Here is a 22,355-nt window from a genome sequence, read left to right on the forward strand (position 1 = left end):
GGTTACAAAATGGTATTTTGTCTTCCATTTTGTCGCACAATAAATGTTATTTTTTGGCAAAATTACTAATGTCACTGCAAAGTAGAATTGGTGGAGCAAAAAATAAGCCATAATATGGAATTTCAGGTGCAAAATTGAAAGCGTTATGATTTTTAGAAGGTGATGAGGAAAAAATGAAAATGCAAAAACGGAAAAACTCTGCATCCTTAAGGGGTTAATATAGCACAGTAACTGTATTATAGCAAGTCTTAAGTTCTATTAAAGTCGTAGTAATGGGCTATATTATGTACTCACCAACATCATAATCATTATGGGTAACCACATAAAGATCATGTCCTTTGCATGATTCTTCCTCTATTTCTTGCAAGCTTTTAGAAGGATTAATAAGAACATCTGCTGATAAACCTTAATGCAAAACAAGGGAAATATTTTCTGCAATTAATTAAGATTTTATTATCACTACACTAGAATTACATCGGTATATATGACATTAATCCTGGCCATAAAATCACATCTCTAAACACAGCAACACAGCGGGATCATAATCTCGACAATAATTTGATAAGTTGGTAAATATGGACTTGGATATAGTTCATCTGCCTAGCTAAAATTTTGCTATAAAATAAACTAAAGAATATCCCTGTTATTTGTAAAAAAAAAAAAAAAAAAAAACTTTTGACATGTCACAGACATGATCAGTTTTGATCCCCACCAATAATTAGAACTAGAAGGGAGAAGAGCGCAGCTGTGCACTTCACCTCCCACTGCCTGGCAAGTATTCAAAAAATGCAGGTTAACAGCAGTATTTCTGAAGTAGTTACTCCATACAGCCAACTGCAACGCAAGACAACCAAATAAGATTGTGTGATTTTTCCCTGATTTTTTCTTTTTTTTATTCACTTAACAACTGGAACAACAAGGTTACCAATAAGGGTTACCCCAGGACTGCTGAGGCTCCCAGGATCTCAAGAACAGGGACCCGAGTCTCCTATTAGAATGGACTGGTAGCTCGCGCATGGACATGGCAGCTTCATATATTCTCCATGGCAAAATAATAATGAATAATAATAGTAATAAAAATAGTAATTTTTTTTTGATATTTTAATTTAATATAAATAAAAGTTATATCTTAAAAGGGTATTGTGATTAGAATTTGGTTAGGCTTTGTAATTTCATAGCCATAATGTTCAATAATACTCAAATAGTAAATTTTTTGGACAAGCAGGGCTCTGTGCAGTGCGGTCAAGCAGGGCTCTGTGCAGTGAGGTCAAGCCGGGCTCTGAGTACTGATGACAAGCAAGGGCTCTGTGCAGTGAGGTCAAGCAGGGCTCTGTGCAGGGAGGTCAAGCCGGGCTTTGTGCAGTGAGGACAAGCAGGGCTCTGTGCAGGGAGGACAAGCTGTGCAGGGAGGTCAAGCCGGGCAATGTGCAGTGAGGACAAGCAGGGTTCTGTGCAGTGAGGTCAAGAAGGGCTCTGTTCAGTGAGGTCAAGCAGGGCTCTGTGCAGTGAGGTCAAGCAGGGCTCTGTGCAGTGAGGCTTTGTGACACGCTCCTGACCTCAGGATGATTGACAAGCCAGGAGCCTGCACAGAGCCCTGCTTGTCCTGCCCCACTTTCTGTATTTGGTCTCCTCATAAAGACACACAGGCAATAGCTGCAGGGACAGAATTTTTTTCACCCCAACATATACTAATAATAATGTTTTAATCAAGGTATTTTACAAAAATACATATAATAGTATTATCTACATTATATCAAACGTTTTGTTTAAGACAGGTACAATTAAAGGACTGGCAACCCGCATATGTAACCCGCCTCTCCATTGTAATGGGAGACTCAGGTCCCTTAGATAGATATCCATTATCTGCAGAATAGATGGAGCAAACCCCTGTAAAAGGTTGGGATCAGAGTCATCTCCAATCCTCACTGTAACATACTAGTAAGACATGGCTCAACAAGGGGTTAATTGTAAATTTACATATGTTATGGTATATTTTTTGTTTTCATAATTGCATTGAAAAGCCAAGTTGGCTGCAGTTTTGAATACAGTTTGAGCTGTCCGATTTCAACATATCCTTCCCAGACAATTGTCAAATGGACATTATTTTGCTTTACATTTGTGCTCCAATTATGCCCTATAACATATATGCTGATGTGTAGCCTAAGGGTGTATTTACATGTACAGTATCCTGTGTATTTTTGATGTGCAGTATTTAAAGCTGCAGATATTATGCTGCAGAATTCTACGTAAACAGAATGACTAAACACAGCATCAAAACTGCAGCTTCAAATCCTGTGCATCCTTAGCAAATTTGTTTTTGTCTGTTAAATATTGTCTATTATACCGACTACATGACACAATACATTTACAAAGTAACTAAACTTTTAATGATTTTATTCATATATTGTCATATATGTAAATTGTAAATCTATAAACTTAAATTGTTGTTAAATGGTTCATACATCCATATTGGTTATTGCTTATAATGCTAAATAATGTCCTATTTTAGTTTTTTTCATTTTTAAAGGATTTCTCTATTTGTTTTGTCTAACCCACTAGAAGAAATGTATTAAGAATATGTTCATAACGACTTGTATTCTTAACAAATGAGCACTAAATTGTTTCAAAACAATCAAAAGGGAAACATAATGTTACGTTATGCGCTCTGGCCGCACACGCTGGCCGTGAGCGCATGGTCCCGTTACCTGCTGTTGCCGGCGGGGCTTTGATTTGACTCTCCTCGCGGGACATGCCCGCATGTGAGCCCCAGTCCGTCACTCACCTGGTGCTTCTCCTGCCCCTGCCTCTCTGCTCTGGCACGCGAGTCCCCATCCCCTAGGGTGCGCACACGCCAAAGCTTTAAGATTTAAAGGGCCAGTGCGCTCATTAGTGTAATTGTTGCCTTGTGCCTTAGAGAAAGCATTCCTGAGAGTTGCCTTGCTGTGTATCTGATCCTTTGCTCTTTGACCTGACCTTGCTCCTGTGCCGCCTGCCTACTGACCTCCTGCTATATCCTGACTACGCTACTGTGCCGCCTGCCCTGACCTTCTGCTATCCTGACTACGAGTTGCCTTATCCCTCCTGTGCCTCGCATCTCCTCAGCCGCCTGTGTGGTCGAGCCATGCCAGGGGTAGCGACCTGTGTGCCGCCTGCCGCAGCAAGTCCATCCTGCTTTGTGGCGGGCTCTGGTGAAAACCAGCGGCACCTTAGACTCTGCTCCCTGGTACTGTTTGAGTCATCTGCCACACAGATCCAGCGGATCCATATCCACCGGGGTTCCTGTCTTCTGAAACATGAGTGTTACAGTAAGATCCGGCCATGGATCCCACTGAGGTACCCCTGCCAGAAGTCGCAGATCTTCCCTCCGTTCTGGTACGTCAGTCGCAGCAGTTGGCCCGACAGGCGCAGCAACTTTCTGCAACTTCTGACATCTTCAAGGCTAAAGAGATTCTTGCCATAAAAACTGTAAAAGGTAAACAATTATTTTTGGTCGACTGGGAGGGTTACGGTCCTGAGGAGAGATCTTGGGAGCCTTCTCAGAATTTTCCTGACTCGTAAAAGGAGGCGCCGGAAGTTTAAGATTTAAAGGGCCAGTGCGCCCATTAGTGCAGTACACCTGTTGCTCATTGATAAATTCCTCCTCCTCCCACACTTCCCTGCCGGATCTTTGTTGCCTTGTGCCTGAGAGAAAGCATTTCTGAGATTTGCCTTGCCGTGTATCTGATCCTTTGCTCTGTGACTTGACCTTGCTCCTCTGCCACCTGCCTACTGACCTCCTGCTACATCCTGACTACGCTACTGTGCCACCTGCCGTGACCTTCTGCTATCCTGACTACGAGCTGCCTTATCCCTTCTGTGCCTAGCATCTCCTCAGCTGCCTGTGTGGTCGAGCTGTGCTAGGGGTAGCGACCTGGGTGCCGCCTGCCGCAGCAAGTCCATCCCACTTTGCGGCTGGCTCTGGTGAAGACCAGCGCCACCTTAGACTCCGCTCCCTGGTACGGTCTGAGTCATCTGCCACACAGGTCAAGCGGATCCACATCCACTGGGGTTCCTGTCTTCTGAAACGTGAATGTTACACATAACATAATTATAAATAAATAAGTACAATATAATCTTAACTATATACTTCTAAAGATAAAGTAAAAGTGTTACTAACTGCGTGGACATTTTTGCCCAAATGTAGTTTCATTAAAGTTGATGTTAGTTGGGAATGCTGCTGCTTGATCATGAGATTTCCCAAGAGGAGTCCGCCTGGCAATGGAATATAGTGATTCTTTCTTCTCCAGTAGTTTTTGTTGGAACAGTGTTTTTAATGGCACATTTATCAATGAACCAGCCTAAATTGTAAAAAAAAAATAAAATGAAAAAATATTATTTCAAAGTTACATTAAAGGGGTTCTCCGGTGCTTACACATTGGCAGACAGCCGATGGAGATAATAAGTAAAACTACATGTTCTAATAGGTGTTGTGCCCTGCTCTCTACACCACAAGGTAAGCAGCCTATTTGCTAATACCAACGATTATCTGTCCAAAGGTAACAGCACCAGGTAGTGTCCCTGTTTGTTCGTTTTTCTCTTTACATATACTGTTACATTAACAATGATAGCAATACAACCTACAAATTTTATATGAGATTAAAATAAATTATTAGGATAAAAAATTGAGAAAACATTGTTTCGTTTGGTTGTTATTGTGTCAATTTATATATATATATATATATATATGTATATATATATAATGTCGTGACAGCTACTTACACTTAAAGAAGGACGAGTGCTCACACCATGAATAATATAGTTTTCCTTCCTAGGGTCATTAGCTTTGCCATAGAAAACTGTCCGTACACCTGGATTGGGGCGTCTTGAGTTAAGAAACTTTTGTACAACAGGAGGAGTAGAAGGCTAAACAAAAATAAATAAAGTAGTGAAAAGATGTTAAAATGACAACAACAACAAAATCAACAAAACCGTTAAGATATTAATTTGTTTCATGAGAACCTGTGATGGCCTCTGAAACATTGTGCTGTTAACTTTTACTTCTAGATGCCGCTTCCCTTTACAGATGTAGAAATTAAAAATTATAATTGAAAGTAGCCATTGAAAGTCAGAGGCCATTGCCTAATTTACAGTGGGGCAAAAAGTATTTAGTCAGCCAACAATTGTGCAAGTTCTTAAAAAGATAAGAGAGGCCTGTTATTGTCATCATAGGTATACCTCAAATATGAGAGACATAATGAGGGGTAACAAATCCATAAAATCACATTGTCTGATTTTTAAAGAATGTATTTGCAAATTATGGTGGAAAATAAGTATTTGGTCAATAACAAAAGTGAATCTCAATACTTTGTTATATACCCTTTGTTGGCAATGACAGAGGTCAAAAGTTTTCTGTAAGTCTTCACAAGGTTTTCACACTGTTGCTGGTATTTTGGCCCATTCCTCCATGCAGATCTCCTCTAGAGCAGCGATGTTTTGGGGCTGTCGCTGGGCAACACAGACTTTCAACTCCCTCCAAAGGTTTTCTATGGGGTTGAGAGCTGGAGACTGGCTAGGCCACTCCAGGACCATGAAATGCTTCTTATGAAGCCACTCCTTCGTTGCCTGAGTGGTGTGTTTGGGATCATTGTCATGCTGAAAGACCCAGCCACATTTCATCTTCAAAGCCCTTCTGATGGAAGGAGGTTTAACTCAAAATCTCATGAGACATGGCCCCATTCATTCTTTCCTTTACAGGGATCAGGTCCCTTAGCAGAAAAACAGCCCCAAAGCATTATGTTTCCACCCCCATGCTTCACAGCTCAGCATTCTTTCTCCTCCAAACACAATGAGTTGAGTTTTTACCAAAAAGTTCTACTTTGGTTTCATCTGACCATATGACATTCTCCCAATACTCTTCTGGATCATCTAAATGCTCTTTAGCAAACTTCAGACAGGCTCAGGCATGTACTGGCTTAAGCAGGGGGACATGTCTGGCACTGCATGATTTGAGTCCCTGGCGGTGTAGTGTGTTACTGATGGTAGCCTTTGTTACTTTGGTCCCAACTCTCTGCAGGTCATTCACTAGGTCCCATGTGTGGTTCTGGGATTTTTTCTCATTGTTCTTGTGATTATTTTGACACCAAGGGATCAAGGGAGATTATCAGTGGTCTTGTATGCCTTCCATTTTCTAATAATTGCTCCCACAGTTGATTTCTTCACACCAAGCTTGCCTATTGCAGATTCAGTCTTCTCAGTGTGGTGCAGGTCTACAATTTTGTTTCTGGTGTCCTTCGACAGCTCTTTGGTCTTGGCCATAGTGGAGTTTGGAGTGTGACTGTTTAAGGTTGTGGACAGGTCTCTTTTATACTGATAACAAGTTCAAACAAGTGCCAGTAATACAGGTAACAAGTGGAGGACAGAGGAGACCCTTAAAGAAGAAGTTACAGGTCTGTTAGAGCCAGAAATCTTGATTGTTTGTAGGTGACCAAATACTTATATTCCACCATAATTTACAAATAAATTCTTTAAAAATCAGACAATGTGATTTTATGGATTTTTTTTTTCTCATTATGTCTCTCATAGTTGAGGTATACCTATGATGAAAATTGCAGGCCTTTTTAAGTGGGAGAACTTGCACAATTGGTGGCTGACTAAATACTTTCTTTCCCCACTGTAACTAACTAAAGTGGGGGCAGTGGCTTTAACTACATGACTAATCATAATATTAAGTTGAAACAAGGAGTTTTTAAGGTTAAATTAAAGGACATGTCCGGCGCGCATTTTTCTCCTGTTATCCCGTCCGGGCTGCAAAATAAAAGAAAACAAACTTTCTCTTACCTGCCAACGAGCCCCCGGAACTCTGGTACACTCCGGTACAGGCTTACGGTCCCCGGGCTGTAGTCTTCTTACTTCCTGTTAGCCCGGCACGTCACACGGAGCTTCAGCCTATCAGCGGCCGCAGCGATGTCCCGCCTCGGCTGGTGATAGGCTGAAGCTCTGTGTGACGTCCTGGGCTAACAGGAAGTAAGAAGAATACAGCCTGGGGACCGTACACCTGTACCGGAGTGTACCGGAGCTCCGGGGGCTCGTTGGCAGGTAAGAGAAAGTTTGTTTTCTTTTTTTTTGCAGCCCGGTCCGGATAAAATGAGAAAAGTGCGCACCGGACATGTCCTTTAAATCAAATCTAATCTATCAGCTCCATTTGCTGCTAGAGCTGCAGAAACTGTTGGATAGTTGTTAGGGTATAAAAGTTATGTCACATAGAGCAGGGAATAGTGCAGCCCTAAGCTCATCCAGGACCACTTTGCCTGCCTACTTGCGTATCTGCCCTAGAAAGCGGATCCATACTATAAGGTGCAAGGACATACCAAGTCACAAGAATCAACAGAGGTCAGGGAAAAAAGGCCAAACTAACAGGGAACCATGGTAATGCATATCAGCAGGTATGCAAAGTAGTAACAAACAGAAATCAGGAAGATATAACAAAAGGTAAATAGAGTACTGGCTAATAGGTTTAGGACCTAAGTAATATGGCAGGTATGAGAGTAATGACAAACTGGTTTCTAGGAAGATATAGTGGCAGGTTTACCAGGAATGAAGGTGAGTGAACAGGTTCACTATACTATACCAAAGAGAAATAACAGGTTCAGGATCAAACAAGACTACACAGAATTACAACACACAAGGTAAGGGTCAAAGTAGGAAAGGCAATGGATCAAGACCTGTGCCTTGGAAAAGTACAAAACACAAACAGGTCAAAATACAAGTCAGGATACAGGTTCAAGTAACAGACACAAACTAGACAGGATAAAACTGACTATGTACAGACAGATCACATTACAGTAAGGACAAGGCTAAAAACTAGAAAAACAGGTTAGAACTGCAAAGCCATGGCAAAATCAAACAAACAAGTCAGAACTGAGACAAGATAAAAGTCAAGCCAATCAAAAGCAAACCAAGAAGGCTTAGGAGGAAAATAAATACCCTGCCTCAGTCGCTGATTGGCCCGGGTCTTTAACTCCTAACTAATCTGAGTGCAACATGCAAAACCTAGCCAGGTACAAATGTTACAAGTGAAATGTACTTTTCCTGGAGCTGATGGTGGTTGACAACTTTTAAAATAGTCATTTGTTTCTCAGCCAAGTGTCAAAGAGGCAGAGTCGAGCTTCTTTCTCACTTAACATCACCTCCTACCCACTTCTTGACTGACTGACATACAACCCTTTATATCAACCAAGGAAGGTCTGGGAGGTTAGACAAATAAAGAAGCGAACCAGGCAGTGGCACATGAGAGGCCCAGCAATAAAGAAAAAGGCAATTTTACTCATTTAGCTAATTGAGCAGACAGTTTCCCTTTAAACAGACTCTGACAGATTCCCTAAAATGTATGTAAATGGCCACTTTAACTCATAAATGTACGACTTCTAAGGTAAGCACACGGCTAAAACCAACTTGGCTTAGAATTAAGAACATTCGTTTGCTATTTTTTGGACATCAGTGTTTGATTGGTGAGGGTCCTGCCTTCTGAACCTCCAGTTACAACCCTGAAAGGGCCAATACAGTCCTGCAAACCCTGCACCCACTTCTGTACCAGTGGTTGTGCAGGATACTGCAACGTAGTCCCATTTAAATGAATGGAATCAGCTGCAGCACCAAGTGCAATCTTCTATAAAATTAAGATAATGAAGAAGAATATATGGTATCTGGCACTACCGAATATAACTAAGCTAATGTATAGGGCAGACGACAGATACAGCCCAGAATCCACACGTGCAGACTCAGGTGGCTCTACAAGTATATCCATTCAAGTCCATTCAATGCAATGCAAGAAGAAAAAAGACTCGACAACTCACCGTGCTGCAGATAAATTTCTCTTTAATCCAAGAGGTACAACAGCGAACATATCTTTTTGTCTTCCCTATGTAGTAAAGTCCATAGGGACAGATAAGGGCATATACCACAAAGGTGGTTCGACAAGTGATGAGACACGGAATCACATGTTCTATGCCTTCTAAAAAGACAACTTTGCTATTTATATTCAATGAACAAAAAGAGCAATTGCCACAGGGTTTATTGTCTTTAGGGGTTAATTGGGACAACCAGGTCTCTTGTTTATTCTCTAGTGAATTTGGTTTCATTTTTATTCTCTCACCTACTGTAATATTTTTTCTATGAGCAATCAGTGGTTTTGATTTAGTCAGGTCTCTTAAATCAGGATCTGATTCCAATATGCACCAATGCTTCAGCATAGGGATGTAAGAAAAAATCGATTCTCGCGATAATCGCGATTTTTTCATTTGCCGATACAGAATCGATTCAAAATATTTTTGAATCGATTCTTTTAGGGATGTGGAATTTTTATCTGCGGACGCCTGGAACAGCATGTCCTGGGCATCAGGAGATAAAAGTTCCACATTTGTGGAGCGGGGCAGGCCGGATCTGACACGGTGGCGCTCTGGGTGTATGGAGCGGGCTCCGACTCGTGCCCACTCCGTACTATGCGACCCCCGGCTGATTTCAGTAGCCGGGGGCCGCCGCTAATAGCCAGCATGCGGCAATCGCCGCGGCTGGCTATTAAAGGAGTATCCGGTGCGCACTTTTCTTATGTTATCCCGTCCGGGCTGCAAAATAAAATAAAACGCACTTTATCTTACCTGTCAACGAGCCCCCGGAGCTCCGGTACAGGTGTTGGGTCCCCGGGCTGTATTCTTCTTACTTCCTGTTAGTCCGGCACGTCACATGGAGCTTCAGCCTATCACTGGCCGCAGCGATGTCCCGCCTCCGCTGGTGATAGGCTGAAGCTCCATGTGACGTGCCGGACTAACAGGAAGTAAGAAGAATACAGCCCGGGGACCCAACACCTGTACCGGAGCTCCGGGGGCTCGTTGGCAGGTAAGATAAAGTGCGTTTTATTTTATTTTGCAGCCCGGACGGGATAACATGAGAAAAGTGCGCACCGGAGTACTAGATCGCCGCTGTCAAAGCTGACAGCGGCGTCTATTGGGATCTATGAATGCTCCCAGGTGGGCGATGTATCGGGATATATCGCGATGTATCGTCACCTAGACGGTATCGCGATATATCGGGATATATCGAATCGCCACACTGGTATCGCGATTCGAATCGAATCGCCAAATTCTTGGCGATTCACACCCCTAGTAAGAATAACACGGTTCATTGGCGAAAGAAAAAGTGGAACATGGCAAACTAGGGCCAAGGTTTTTTCATTTCGGGAGAAGAAGTTGTTTTCTAGTGACAGTGGCAGCCTTTTTGAAATCTGCATCCACTACTTCTCTTGGGGTACGCTCTCTGAAGTAATCTATTTTTAAGATCTTCTGCTTGTTGTAGACACCTAGTTTCGCCAGTGTTATTCCTTTTTAAACGTAAAAATTTAGGGTATGAAATACCATTTTTACAATGTACGGGGTGAGAACTGGAATAATGGAGGAGGGCGTTTTTTGAGGTGGGCTTATGGAAATTGGAAGTGACCAAACCATTATTTACAGCAGTGATATTTACATCTAGGAACTCAATAGAGTTTCTGCCGAATGAATATGTGAATAACATGTTCTCTTTATTGTTCTCATTGAGATATTTCACAAACTGCTGGAAAGTGTCCTCTGTACCTTCCCAAAACAAAGAAGTAGTTTATTGTGCCTATCAAAAGGGTTGCATTCAGAAAAAATCTATTTTCTCTCAAAGCGAGAAACAGAACAGGCTTTCTATATCTAGTAAAGCAAGCTGAAATGTATCTTGCCAGAGTATTCCATCTAAATGTTGCAGCAAATCACCTGTGTCTTTGACATATGTGGGGGTATAGGGCAAAATGGGATGTAACAGCCACTCTACGTATTTGGACAAAGATTCAGTCGCAGAGCCGATCTCCGCGACAAATAGTCTACCCGAGGGTCGGCTCTGCAACTTATGAATCTTAGGGAGGCAATACCATGTGGGGAATTTTGGAAATTCAGGAATCAGTTTTTCGGCACTTTTACGTGAAAGGAAACCTTTATCAGTATAAATGCGCTGAAACGACCGAAGTTGTTTAATAGTGTCCCAAGTGGGAGTTTTGGTGAGGGGTGAATATACAGCTCTATTATTAAGCTCTCTGAGGGCCCCTCCCGATAGCACTGCTGGGACATAACTACTGTCGCGCCCCCTTTGTCAGATTTACAGATTTTTAGGGCAATCCTGTTTTCCAACCATTCTAGAGCTTGCAGTTCACCACTGGGCAAGTTATCCACTCTTTTGAGGTATATCAAGGATTTTACGTCCTGCAACACTGCCCTCTCGAAGACATCCAGAGGACTACTCAGGAGGACAGGAGGAACAAACCTAGACAAATTTCCCTCTTTAAAAGTGGACTCCTGCGCAGTGGGAACAACATTCTTGTGTGACACAGTGCCTGTTAGCCCACACAAATCCGATATAACCTGTCTATCTATTTCATTCAAATTATCCACAGGGCTGAAACCCAATTGCCCTATTTTGGCCGGACACTCTCCCTCTTAAGCATTAGACACTTCTGTAGGCTTATGGCACTTAAAAAACATATGCAGATTTAACTTCCTGGTGCCCTTAAATAGACCAATTTGGAACTGCACAGGGTCAAAGGACTGCGTGAGTCCCAAGTTCAAACCTTTGGAAAGGAGAGAGACACATTCAGATGACAATGGGACTTGTGAAATATTAACCACAATAGTCTCTATTACTGGTTTCTCCAGGTCACAGTCTTTCTTTTTCTGTAAGGTTCTCCAAGGTTCTCGTCCTCTTACACCCCCCTCTCCTAGTCCTCTTTCTAAAGAGGCAGGAGACTCACTGTTCAGTGATAGGAGAACTATGCAAGGTCCAAACTATGTTCAAAACGAGAGTCTCACAGTCCTATTCTGATCATTTTAATGCTGAGTTGGAAAAGAAAAGGCAAGTCACTCAAGCTGAGGTCAAAGAAAAAAAACGTGATAAATTTGTTCGCGATAAACTGGATTATGATCATGGCCACATTTTTGCATAAAAACCTGAAAAGAACAGCTAGAGGAAATAGAAGATATTCTCGTCCCCGTCTATGACCAGTTTCAGACTTCTGGACTACGGGCTCAGAGTCCAATCAGTCGGACGAGACCTAGAAGTGACCCAACACAGAACAGCGAGCCTCCTGCCCCTTTAGAAAGAGGACTAGGAGAGGGGGGTGTAAGAGGACAAGAACCTCGGAGAGGTACTTACAGAAAAAGAAAGACTGTGACCTGGAGAGACCAGTAATAGAGACTAATGTGGTTAATATTTCACAAGTCCCATTGTCATCTGAATGTGTCTCTCTCCTTTCCAAAGGTTTGAACTTGGGACTCACACAGTCCTTTGATGCTGTGTAGTTCCAAATTGATCTATTTAAGGGCACCAGGAAATTAAATCTCCATAAGTTTTTTAAGTGTCATAAGCCTACAGAAGTGTCTAATGCTTAAGAGGGAGAGTGTCCGGCAATTGGGTTTCAGCCCTGTGGATAATTTGAATGAGGTAGATAGACAGGTTATATCGGATTTGTGTGAGCTAACAGGCACTATGTCACACGAGAATGTTGTTCTCACTGCGCAGGAGTCCACTTTTAAAGGGGGAAATTAGTCTAGGATTGTTCCTCCTGTCCTCCCGGGTAGTCCTCTGGACGTCTTCGAGAGGGCAGTGTTGCAGGACGTAAAATCCTTGATATACCCAAAAGAGTGGATAAGAGTGGGTGACCTGCAAGCTCTAGAAAGGTTGGAAAACAGAAGTGACCTAAAAATCTGTAAAGCTGACAAAGGGGGCACGACAGTAGTTATGTCCCAGCAGTGCTATTGGGAACAGGCCCTCAGACAGCTTAATAATAGAGCTGTATATTCTCTCCTCACTAAAAATCCCACTTTGGACACTATTAAACAACTTTGGCCGTTTCTGCGCATTTATACTGATAAAGGTTTCCTTTCACGTAAAAGTGCCGAAAAACTGATTCCTGAATTTCCAAAATTCCCCACATGGTATTGCCATGATAAGATTCATAAGTCGCAGAGCCAACCCCCGGGTAGACCAATTGTCACGCGGATTGGCTCTGCGACTGAATCTTTGTCCAAATACATAGAGTGGCTGTTACATCCCATTTTGCTCTATACCCCCACATATGTCAAAGACACAGGCGATTTGCTGCAACATTTAGATGGAATACTCTGGCAAGATACATTTCAGCTTGCTTCACTAGACATAGAGGGGGAGATTTATACAAACCTGTGCAAAGGAAAAGTTGCCCATAGCAACCAATCAGATGGCTTCTTTCATTTTGCAGAGGCCTTGATAAAAATTAAAGAAGCAATCTGATTGCTTGCTATGGGCAACTAGGCAACTTTTCCTCTGGACAGGTTTTGATAAATCTCCCCCAGAGAGCCTGTACACCCGGATCCCCCACGATGCGGGTGAACAGGCTGTCACAGAGGTTCTTGAGAGTACTGACAAATCCCCCTTGTTTATAGAATTTATTTCTGACGCTCTTAGATTTATTTTAAGACACAATACATTCAGGTTCGAGAGCAGATGGTTTAGGCAGGAGACCGGCACTGTTATGGGCACATCGGTCTCCTGCACGGATGCCAATCTGTTTCTCGCTGCCATTGAGAGAAAATGTATTTTTATTTTTTTTATGCAACCCTTTTGTTAGGCACATTAAACTATTTCTTTGTAATGTTGATGAGGTGTTACTAATTTGGGAAGGTACAGAGGACACTTTCCAGCAGTTCGTGAAATTTCTCAATGAGAACAATAAAGAGAACATGTTATTCACATATTCATTTGGCAGAAACTCTATTGAGTTCCTAGATGTAAACATCACTGCTGTAAAAAATGGTTTGGTCACTTCCAATTTCCGTAAGCCCACCTCAAAAAATGCCCTCCTCCATTATTCCAGTTCTCACCCCGTACATTATAAAAATGGTATTCCATTCTCTCAATTTTTACGTTTAAAAAGGAATAAAACTGACGAAACTAGGTATCTACAACAAGCAGAAGATCTTAAAAATAGATTACTTCAGAGAGCGTACCCAAGAGAAGTAGTGGATGCAGCTTTTAGTAAGGCTGCCACTGTCACTAGAAAACAACTTCAACAAAAAAAACTTTGGCCCTAGCTTGCCATGTTCCACCTTTTCTTTCGCCAATTCTAATATGAACCGTGTTATTCGTACAGACTTGCTGAAGCATTGGTGCATATTGGAATCAGATCCTGATTTAAAGGGGTACTTCAGTGGAAAACTATTTTTTTTTTTAAATCAATTGGTGCCAGAAAGTTAAACAGATTTGTAAATCGCTTTTATTAAAAAATATTAATCCTTCCAGTACTTATTAGCTGCTGAATACTACAGAGGAAGTTCATTTCTTTTTGGAACACAGTGCTCTCTGCTGACATCACAAGCACAGTGCTCTCTGCTGACATCTCTGTCCATTTTAGGAACTGTCCAGAGCAGCATATGTTTGCTATGGGGATTTTCTCCTACTTAAAATGGACAGAGATGTCAGCAGAGAGCACTGTGTTCATGATGTCAGCAGAGAGCTCTGTAACCCAAAAAGAAAATAATTTCCTCTGTAGTATTCAGCAGCTAATGAGTATTGGAAGGATTAAGATTTTTTAATAGAGGCGATTTACAAATCTGTTTAACTTTCTGGCACCAATTAATTTAAAATAAAAAAGTTTTCCACCGGAGTACCCCTTTAAGAGGCATGAGTGAATCAAAACCACTGACTGCTTATAGAAAAAATATTACAGTAGGTGAGAGAATAAAAATGAAACAGAATTCACTAGAGAATAAACAAGAGACCTGGTTGTCCCAATCAACCCCACAGGGGCAACGGGCAATGCATTAAATTTGCCGGGGTTAGAAACAGTTAACATTTTGAAACAAGGTGGAGACTGACATCGGGTCTTGTTGCAAAAAGAATCCCGCTATATTCTTAAGTTATGTGCCTTGGGGCCGGCTGGCCTCAATGATGGAAATGATTTGAGTGTATTTTTATAGTATTTTGATATAATGAGATGCACTGTTATTTTCCTGGGATGTGTGTTGTTCCTCCCCACGTACCTGTGTCCCATCCATCCCCTTTGCTTCACCTGCCTTATTAGCAGCTACTTCTGGTGGATTCAGTGTGCATGTGGCTTGAAGAAGTGCCAGGTCGGCAAGAAACCGCGCAGTCCTACCCGCACCCCCTGCTTCCCATCCTGCCCTATCTTGCCTTGATGAGTACGCTGTGGTACTTCTTGGATTAAAGAGAAGTTCATCTGCAGCACGGTGAGTTGCCGAGTGTTTTTTCCTCTTGCATTGCTTCTGTAAAATTAAGTAGCTATGTTTGTGTAAACAAATGAAGGGGACAGGCAACTGCAGAACTTCTTTGGACCTATGCATTGTGGTGATTGGGGGAGTTCAGGAGGATAGACCCTTACAAATCAATTGCTGATGTCTATCATGAGGATAAGCTAACAGTGTCTATATACAAAATATTTAAAGGGGTACTCCACTGGAAAACTTTGTTTTTTTATTTTTTATTAACTGGTATCGGAAAGTTAAACAGATTACTTCTATTTAAAAATCTTAATCCTTCCAGTATTTATCAGCTGCTGTATTCTCCACAGGAAGTTATTTTCTTTTTTAATTTCCTTTCTGTCTGACCACAGTGCTCTCTGCTGACACCTGGACACTGTCCATTTTAGGAACTGACCAGAGTAGGAGAAAAATCCCCATAGCAAACCTATCCTGCTCTGGACAGTTCCAAAAACAAACAGGGGTGTCAGCAGAGAGCACTGTGGTCAGACTGAAAGGAAATTTAAAAAGAAAATAAATTCTTGTTGAGTATACAGCAGCTGATAAGTACTGAAAGGATTAAGATTTTTAAATAGAAATGATTTACAAATCTGTTTAACTTTCTGGCACCAATTGATTTAAAAAAATAATTCCAGGGGAATACCCCTTTAAATGTGAAAATATTAGTAAAATATTTATTTCTTACCCTAGAGTAATCTTCAACTAGACAGCTTGCCGCTCTGTCTCCAGCAGGAAATAGCTTACCAGCCTACAACAGCAAGAAGAAAGATTATATTTTTATTGTAGATTTAAAGGGGTCAGATTTTTATCACCCTCCTGTATATATACTGGAACAGGACCAATGTGTCTCCAGCTGTTGCAAAACTACAACTCCCAGCATGCCCAGACAGCCAATGGCTGTCTAGGCATGCTGGGAGTTGCAGTTTTGCAACAGCTGGAGGCACACTGTTTGGAAAATACTGTTCTACTGATTCACAAAAACATTAAACCAATGAAAAGAAATCTCTATTTAGGTTGTCATTTCTTAGGAAATAAAATACTTAAAGGGGTACTTTAGTGGAAAACACATTTTTTTTCTAATCAACTGGTGCCAGAAAGTTATACAGATTTGTAAATTACTTTTATATACAAATCTTAATCCTTCCACTACTTACCAGCTGCTGTATACTACAGAGAAAGTTGTGTGGTTCTTTTCTGTCTAACCACAGTGCTCTCTGTTGACACCTCTGTCCGTGTCAGGAACTGTCCAGATCAGTAGAAGTTTGCTATGGACAGTTCCTGACACGGACAGAGGTGTCAGCAGGGAGCACTGTGATCAGACAGAAAAGGACAACTCAGATTTTTAAATAGAAGTTATTTACAAATCTGTTTAACTTCTTGGCACCAGTTGATTAGGAAAAATTGTTTTCCACCGGAGTATCCATTTAAATTGGCCCTGTCAGATTCTAAATCTTTTTATATGTTGTACATCTTGGCAAAACGTTAACCTTTCTAATATACTTAATTAAAAAAAACTTTAATTTCTTTTTATAGAAATCATGGCTTATAACAAACACTCCATACCATCCAGAACATATAATCCTGTCTGGCTGCACCATTATCTTTGTCCAGCTGAAGCACAGGCATGGACAAAGTCCAGTAAGTGAGGTTGGGCTAGTACTCTTCTGTGCTCACTCCTGTTCTATCAGACTGCAGCAGAGTGTAGGCATGAGAAATATAGGTACTAGACATATAAAAAGTATATATATACATAATCAGGATTAGGTACTGAGTAACTTTTTTTTTTTTTGCGGGATATGACAGTTACGCTTTAAAACAATAAAAATAGTAAATGAACTCCTGTAAATAACCAACTGAAATATCCCTCCATTTTAAATGTATTACATGTCAATAAAGTTTATATATTTTGAATGATAAGTTTACGAATGACTCCAATTTTTTTTCTGTGTTCCTGTAAATAATCGATCAGGCCAAAAAAGCGCATACAGGGTAGATTTGGTAAAAAGAAAAACATTTCCTTATTTAACCCCTCTAGGACCAAGGGCGTAGCTGTACGCCCTTGTCCCGCTCCCATTCTATGACATGGGGCCACGGGCCAACCCCGCATCATAGCAGGGTGGTCCCGAAGGCTATCTGCAGCCGGGACCCTGGGCTAACACTGGACATCACTGATCACGGTGATGTCCGGCATTAACCCCTTAGACACCATGATCTAAAATAGAAAAAAATGTATCCCGGCAACTCAGCGGAGCTTATCGGGACCACCAAAATAAAACCATAGTGGGAGGGCCCGTACCTGCCTCCTCACCATCCATTTGTGCTAGGATGCTCCAGCCCTGCATTGCAGGCAAGAGCAATCGTGCACCAATAACACTGATCAATGCTATGCTATGGCATAGCATTAACCAGTGTATGCAATCAGAAGATTGCATGCAATAGTCAGAAGATTGCATGCAACAGTCAATGGCGTACACGTAAAAAAGTCCAAAAGTCCAAAATGTCATATCTTTGTCACTTTGTATACCCTAAAAAATCTATAAAAAGCAAATTACCGATAAAAACTTCAGATCACAGCGGAAAAAATTAGCCCTCATACATCCCTGAATGCGGAAAAATAAAAAAGTTATAGGGGTCAGAAGAGGACAATTTTAAACATACTAATTTTGGTGCATGTAGTTATAATTTTCTTTAAGTAGTAAAGTAAAATGAAATAAAACCTATATAAGTTAGGTATCCTTGTAACCGTATGGACCTACAGAATGAAGATAATGTGTAATTTTTACCAAAAAGTGCACTGCGTAGAATCCAAAGTCCTCAAAAGTTACAATATGGCATTTTTTTGTTTTTTTTTTGCACCACAAATATTTTTTTTTTCTGGTTTTGCCGTAGATTTTGAGGTGAAATGATTGATGGTATTACAAAGTAAAATTGGTGGCACAAAAAACAAGCTCTCATATGTGTGTGTAGGTGGAAAATTGTGCTATGATTTTTTAAGTGAGGAGAAAAAAAACGAAAGTGCAAAAATGAGAAAACCTGTGGTCCTGAAGGGGTTAATCTGTAGTTCAATGTTGCTATCAAGCATGAAAAAAAAACCTGTAGACCCATGGTATCAGAACAGATGAATGCAACAAAAATATCTTAAAAAGTGATGCATGGCTTTCATTTTCCTTTGTTTCTTGTGCTGCTATATATATATACAGTACAATGGTTAGATATAAAAAGGTTTTTCAGACTGCACAGTAATGCATGCCCCAGGCACTTACAACTGGAAATAGTAACACTATAAATGATTCATCAATTAAGTGTAACAGAGAAAGTGACCGCTGATGGGTGACATTTATCAACCTTATCTCCTTTTCTCAGTCGGCAGCAGCGGGGACTAATTTGCTCCTTTTGTGATTCTTGCTTTGTTCCCATGTTGAGGGCGAAGTCTTGTTGCGTCGGTTTCATTAAAACAAAAGAAAACCCATTTACTATAAAGTACAGTATGTACACAACCAGGGTCAGCTCCGGTAGCGACTTGGAAAAGGGAGAATATCCGGAAAAGCAGAAGAGCATTTCTAAAAAGGTGTTTCATCTCTTTAATACTGGGTACATTTATACAGTATATTTATATATAGTATTATATATATATATATATATATATATATATATATATATAAATAAAATTAAAAAAAAAATATATATATATATATATTTATTTTTTAATAAAGGGCTCCAGATCCCATTTACTCGGCCTGCCTTCTCTTTCATAATTCTCTTAGCCCTCAATCACCATCACAGAGAGAACATGGACGATGGAACTAAATGGAAACCATATAAAAGTGTAGGAGGAGCTGCAGCTCGTAGAACTGTACCTTGAAAATGGAAATCTACCTCCCCGCCCACGGTCTCGGATTGGTTCCATGAGATTTTGTATATCTGATTTCATGGATATTGCACGTTTCTTATTTGCTGTATGTGCCTTACCCTTGCCCCTCTCTTCCCTTTTTTTTCTGTACCCCTTTCCCATTTTTATCTCTACTTTAATAAAGTTTGGAATGTGTAAAAAAAAAAGTGTAGGAGGAGCAACAAAATCAGAACTTTGTGTAAGGGGATGTTCACACTGAGGAATCATCATTATCTTCTGCTTGGAGCGAAATTGGTGTTGAAATGGAAGAGAACTGGCACTTTATATTTTAAGAGGAAATCAACAGGGGAATCAGTACTACAACCCCCAAGGGGCTGGACATTTCCAAACAAGTGCTTTATCTTCTTAATATAGAGTAAGCAGGAGAACAGATGTGGAGAGGTGGAAATCCCGGCAGGGGTTCCTTTCCTTCCAATGTAAAGTCCGACTGGCAAGTAGCGCTTCACCGATGTGATGACATGGGAGTCAGGTGTAAAGATTAAGTACTTTTTATTAACATCATGATAAGTACAATACAGGTGCTGATAACGCGTTTCGGAGGGGCTCCCTCCTTTGTCAGGTCCTAGTTACAGTTTACAAGTAGTGCATCTTATATATACAACAATCAAAGCAGAAAACACATTAGCACGGCTACCCAAATGACAATATCCACAACGAGTGCGAGGCTATCAACAAGTGTCTCGCGTAATGGCTGAACGAAACCAGGTGGTGCTCACGCAAAGACAAGCAGTCCAATGTAATAATAAAGAGTATGAAAATGGAGCACCCACCTTGGGAAGGACTTGCAGCTTGATTAGGAAGACCTCGGTCTTGGTGACCTACAATACTCCGGGATGACATTGGCAGATGTTACGGGGCAGGGGAGACTTCGGAAATGCCGGGCATGCCCTTCGTCACCCGCCAGTGTCATCCCGGAGTATCGTAGGTCACCAAGACCGAATTCTTCATAATCAAGCTGCAAGTCCTTCCCAAGGTGGGTGCTCCGTTTTCATACTCTTTATTGTTATTACTGGACATCTTACATATACACCATCTATATAAGGTGCACTACTTGTAAACTGTAACTAGGACCTGACGAAGGAGGGAGCCCCTCCGAAACGCGACGGTGAAGCGCTACCTGCCAAAGTCAGACTTTACATTGGAAGGAAAGGAACCTTTGCCGGGATTTCCACCTCTCCACATCTGTTCTCCTGCATTCCATACCGTCCCTGATGGGACTGACAGCTGGCGGCTCCCAACTAGCTGAACCAGAGACTTGCTAAAAATGCTGATCAGTGTTGTGCCTGAGTTGCGCATCCTACAAAGGTGAGCAGGTCTATTACTATTTGCGCTACCGTCCCTTGTCATCCCTGATAATCGGCACTATTAGCGTCATTCCACAGAGTGGAGTGAAGTTTTCTTTGTGGGGTTTAATTCCCTACAATTTTTTTCCACGGTATTTACTAAGGTTTCCCTACATTTTGTACTTTTCCCTAAATGTTGCTTTTTTTTTACACATGCTCTGATCTGTGGGGTTTTCCTCAGCTCAAATCCACCACATTTCCTGTGGAAACCTTATGATAATGCGCAAGAACAAAAATGGAGCCGTTAGGATAAATAATATAGAGATTATACTTTATTAGAAAAAATGCACAAATACACAAATTGAGAAAGGCTTCGGTCCCGAAACGCAGCATTGGGGTGGTGTCCCCTCAGTTTCTTGTGGAGCTCTGTATAAGTATGTGCTGATCTATTTTACTGTGTAGCTTTAGTAGTCCTTTTGGACACCATCTTCATGTGTAATTGTTTCTGCTACCATGCTTGTGTATAGTTTGTTTCATTAGCTCCTTTTGTATCCTGGGGGGTCATCCTTGCTGTTCTTTGTTCCCCATCTTTTGGGTGTGAGTCCTCTGCTTTTATGTATTTGTGCATATCTTCTAATAAAGTATAATCTCTATATTATTTATCCTAACGGCTCCATTTTTGTTCTTGCGCTTTATCATTTGGTTATTATTTATAGGTGTCATTATTTTTAGAGAATTTTTTTCTCTTTTTCATTACTTTCCTCAGACTGGGTTACTTAATGTCTGTATCATTCTAACCGTGGAAACCTTAGTAAATATGTTGTTGTTTGTGAAAATGTTGGACACGCCCCCTTTTCATAACCCTGCCCCCTTTCACAAGCGACCACGCCCCTTTTTCGTGTTTTCTCAGTAAAATGGAGAGTTGGTCGGGTTTTTTCAATTCTGATGCAAATTCTGGCGCACAACTTGAAAAAACATGTTGGGTTTACAATAGTACATCTGGGCCAGTGGGCTGGAGATATGTTTTGGAACTCCAGATCTTATCTACTCAGCTTGCCTTCTTTTTCATAATTTTCGTAGCCCCCAATCACCATTACAGTATGTTCACACTGAGGAAAGGGAGAGAAATTTACTTGTGTAATTCGTTTATTATTCCTTATTATACAATTCATCCTTAGAGTATGTTCACACAGTGGAGTGGAATTCCGCGCAGTGATCATTAGCATCAGTCTGAATGGGTCTTCTGTGAGACCCGTTCATACTGAGGAATTTTAGCAGCGGACGATTACGCCGCTGAAATTGTTCCGCGCACAGAAAGACCATGGGGGTGATTTATCATTGCTTTTAGAGCATTTTTTTTTGTCTATGTTTTGGCGCAGTTCAGGCGCAAACAGCATATTTAGAGACTTTTATGCGTCTTTTGATATAGACAGTTTCACTCTTTTTGCCTACCCGTAGAACTTTTTATTTTTGACCATGCATTGGTCACGCATTTATCATTTGCGACTTTTGTCAAAAGTCGCTATTTTATGCGCAAAGGTACTTTTTTAGGCGCAAAGCTACACCACCTACCAGCAGGCGTGAGAATCACTTCTACCTTCCGCAATTCAACCTTTAACCTCTTGTGGACGACAGTGTCCCACCCCCTTTCTATGACACGCGCTCAGGAGCTGAGTGCGGGTCATAGCTGGGTGATCCTGGCCATCTCTAATGCCAGACATGACCGATCACGGTGATGCCCGGCTTTAACCCCTTAGACACTGCAATCAAATTTGATTGTAGCGTCTAAAATGCAAGTAAAAATGTCCCGGCAGCTCTGTGAAACTAAGTAAAAACACCTAACCTGCCAAATTCAGGACCCAG

General features: G+C 41.3%; 1 protein-coding gene across 4 annotated transcripts in view; it reads right to left on the reverse strand.

Moving 5' to 3' along the window:
- Positions 1-22,355, reverse strand: part of EFHB (EF-hand domain family member B) — a 112,101-nt gene that overhangs the window by 21,417 nt on the left and 68,329 nt on the right. For 2 of the 4 annotated variants that reach the window (XM_056519955.1, XM_056519954.1), the window contains exons 2-6: positions 18,645-18,730; positions 15,985-16,047; positions 4,759-4,902; positions 4,157-4,337; positions 295-405 (exon numbers count right to left, since the gene is read on the reverse strand). In XM_056519955.1, coding sequence (XP_056375930.1) covers positions 295-405; positions 4,157-4,337; positions 4,759-4,902; positions 15,985-16,047; positions 18,645-18,716 — 571 coding nt within the window. In that variant the 5' untranslated portion in view covers positions 18,717-18,730. The remainder of the gene's footprint in view (positions 1-294; positions 406-4,156; positions 4,338-4,758; positions 4,903-15,984; positions 16,048-18,644; positions 18,731-22,355) is intronic. The other 2 variants (XM_056519956.1, XM_056519953.1) reach the window with 1 other exon arrangement.

This window comes from Hyla sarda, chromosome 5, assembly GCF_029499605.1.
Source record: "Hyla sarda isolate aHylSar1 chromosome 5, aHylSar1.hap1, whole genome shotgun sequence".
In the NCBI taxonomy this organism is placed as follows: domain Eukaryota; kingdom Metazoa; phylum Chordata; class Amphibia; order Anura; family Hylidae; genus Hyla; species Hyla sarda.